The 3,199-nt window shown below is 41.9% G+C and overlaps 1 protein-coding gene across 1 annotated transcript; it reads right to left on the reverse strand.

The window, feature by feature from the left end:
* Positions 1 to 1,923, reverse strand: LOC138949993 (uncharacterized). The gene is made up of 3 exons (XM_070321772.1): positions 1,836 to 1,923; positions 1,255 to 1,380; positions 1 to 761 (listed from the first exon to the last, which is right to left on the reverse strand). Exons 1-3 carry the CDS (start codon positions 1,921 to 1,923, stop codon positions 358 to 360), a joined length of 618 nt encoding a protein of 205 aa, XP_070177873.1. The 3' UTR covers positions 1 to 357.
* Positions 1,924 to 3,199: the final 1,276 nt, after the last annotated feature.

Raw genomic sequence — 3,199 nt, forward strand, 5'->3', positions numbered from 1 at the left:
TGGTTTCGTGAGGGAGTGACCTGTGAGAGTGATGGTTGCAGGTGAGTTGCCTGCACACTTTGAGCCCTGGCCAGTACGGTACGAGATAGTGCTGGAGTAGGGTGACTCCCTGATGGCAAAACCCGTGACACTGATGGCTGGAAAAGAGAATCCTGTGTGTACGCTGCATCGACATGTAATTGTTGTTGACGAGTTGGCTGACTACCTGCCACTTGAGTCCACGAGGATTGATGAGACAGAACAATAGTACTGTTTTCAGTTGGACGAACAGGCACAACTTGAGGTCGAGTGTTTACATTCTGCATTCCTTGTGAAGAGAGTTGAGACCTAGACGGATTGAAATACCTAACCAGGGTTTCAGGCTGAACAACTGATAAGTTTGGAGATGAACAAGTGGTAACCTGGTTCCATGATGGATTGACGTGTGCCGGTGACGGAGAAGAAACCTGACCGCCTGATACAGTCCCCCTGGATGAAGAATAAGATAGATAATCGGTCTGGCCGCCCGAGTGACTGACCAGCATTGTCTGATGAGGTGAGGGGGTAGCCTGGTTTCCTGATGTGTTGAACGATGAGCGTGGTGATGCTGATCGAACGACCCGATTCCATGAAATATCGCCGTGTGCAAGCGATGGAGGTGGAAGAGGAGCTCTGCGCTCTGAGGGCCAGACCTCTGGAGGTAGGTGTGTTGGCAGAGTACCATGGCTGACTTGTGGCGGTGGATGATGGCATGGGGGAACTTGTACCTCCACTGCCGGCCCCTGTCGTGCAGATTCAGGAAACAATCAGTTCTTGTGCCAGGTGAATACAAAATCTCTAACTTTGCGAGACAGTGTCAATGTATTGGTATATTTATTACACATACCTAGCTTTGTTACCTTTGCAGCTACCCTCGCAACAATCTTATAGCTCAAAACTCTTTTTGTTGGTGGCGGTATTATTTTATATTAATGGACAGTAGTAGATTATCAGCAAACTAGATTTGCACATCATCTTTGTTTTAGTGTTTGCAAAAGAACCTGAACAGCAAGACCAGTGACTAAACTTTAAATGTTACTATTTGTGTAATCTTTTAGAGCAGCCTGACCATAAATTCATAATGCGGACACATCAACTCGGAAAAAAAGCTGAACAATTAAGGCACACGACATGGGTTCCTTTAAAGTCTGTGAACACGCTTCAGTATGTTGCCAAGACACACAGGCCGGTTTTCTTTTTAAGAGAGAACGGGCCAGACGTCCAAAGCATACTTACTAGCAGAATGTTTCGGTTCGTACAGCTGTCTGCAAGGCAGTTTGTGCAGTGCACGTGCTTGGAATGGCATGCACAGTACTCGTCTCTGTTGCAGTGTGATTGCTGGCTGCACTGACAACACCTGGGCTGAAAATACACGTCGGGTAAACGGGACACGTGTTCAGATTACAGTTCAAGGAGAAGAACAATAGACAATGCTATAGTTCCACCTGAATGAATCGCAGAGAGAGAGAGAAAGAGAGAGAGAGAGAGAGAGAGAGAGAGAGAGAGATAGAGAGAGAGAGAGAGAGAGAGGGGGGGTAGAAAGAGAGAGTGGGAAGGGGGAGATGCTTTCTTGTGAGATCCTTATCATGAAATGGTGTTGCTTTCATAGGGAACATTGTTTTAAAACGAGTTAACATTATTTGCAAGTAGACTCCAGGAAAACAGAGAACAGGTCCATTTTTTCAAACGAGAGCTTTTCTTAAAAGAAATTGAAAGCGTTTATGTCGGTAATCTATATATATTTATAAGCCTGGTCCATGACAAGCAAACAAGCACACAAACAAGCGAAAAGGCACGTTGAAGAGAAAGAGTCTTACTTCGCTGTACTCCAACCAGGTCACTGGCTGATCTGATCCAGATGAACTTGCCATTTTGCTGGTTGTTTATGACCTGAAATTCAAGCATAATGTATTATATATTTTAACACAGCGACATTATTGAGATATGTCAATGCGTGCATGTGTTTGACCTCAAACAGCATGTGCTTCTAACACTGGGATTAAAAATGATGACATTGGTTTTTTTCCGCTTGTCTCTGACTTTAAAAGAACACGTGTATGTAGCACTGTAATATGAGTTGTTTAGTGTATTTGTGTACTGTTATGAAATAATAACAGGTATGTCGAAAAAATGGATGTCAACATGACCCAGCAGGCTGGTTAGTTGTTGGTTTTAACGTCCCTTAATGAACCCTTATGTGTTTGAAGCACATGCTGTTTGATGTCAAACACACGCACGCATCGACATCACTTATTTTTACCAATTCAGTGCCCCATATGGCTAAATCTGTCGCTCTCTGTTCAACAAGAAAAAGCGAAGCAACCGAAACATGGTTTATCTTGTGAGATTGTTGTGTGTCAAACGCATTTGACCTGTGAATATTCATCACGTCAGGTGTGTTACTCTGATTGGCTGACCCAGGTCACGAGAATTCTTTGACTGACAGGCATAATCAGGTAGGAGCGCTCAAGTTCCCATTGCGGCTGTTCTGTCTAATTCGCGGGGTCGCTTCGAAATTTGTTTTGGTCGAATTAAACGGTAATAAAACCGTTATTTCTAATATGCTGACTGTTAGCAAATGATAACAGACATGTCTCACAAACGATATCAGCATTCGCCTAAAAGGCTCATGCTTGATATCTTTTTTCTCGACATGCCTGTTATCATTTGCTAACAGTCAGCATATTAGAAATAACTCATAATAATGTCACAGTGCTAAAATGATATAAACATTATGCGGGACCAAGCCGGCAGGCGAATGTTGATATCATTGTTGAGACATGTCTGTTAACATTTGCTAACTGTCAGCGTATTAGAAATAACACTCTTCTTGAGGATTTGATTGTTTATTTGTTCACATATTCACAATAGAATCTGCATAATGTCATCAGTAGTGGTTTTGTGGGAAAATGTAATACCCCATACTCATGTTTCAGTCTTTATCTTGCACGTTAAGCCTTATTATAATTGTTATTTCTGATATCAGCTATCCTTAATTTTACAGAACAAATCCCTTTTTAAAAAAAGCTTATTATTTTTACAAAGTGTAGACTCCACTAAATTTGCTAACATTTTATAGATTTCTACTCATACAAATTATTCCTAGAATACAGGGTTGATTAGGGTAAACATATAATTGAGTGGATTCGAGCCTTATTTGTCTTACCTATGGTTTTCATGT

This window comes from Littorina saxatilis, linkage group LG16 (assembly GCF_037325665.1).
Source record: "Littorina saxatilis isolate snail1 linkage group LG16, US_GU_Lsax_2.0, whole genome shotgun sequence".
Lineage (NCBI taxonomy): Eukaryota > Metazoa > Mollusca > Gastropoda > Littorinimorpha > Littorinidae > Littorina > Littorina saxatilis.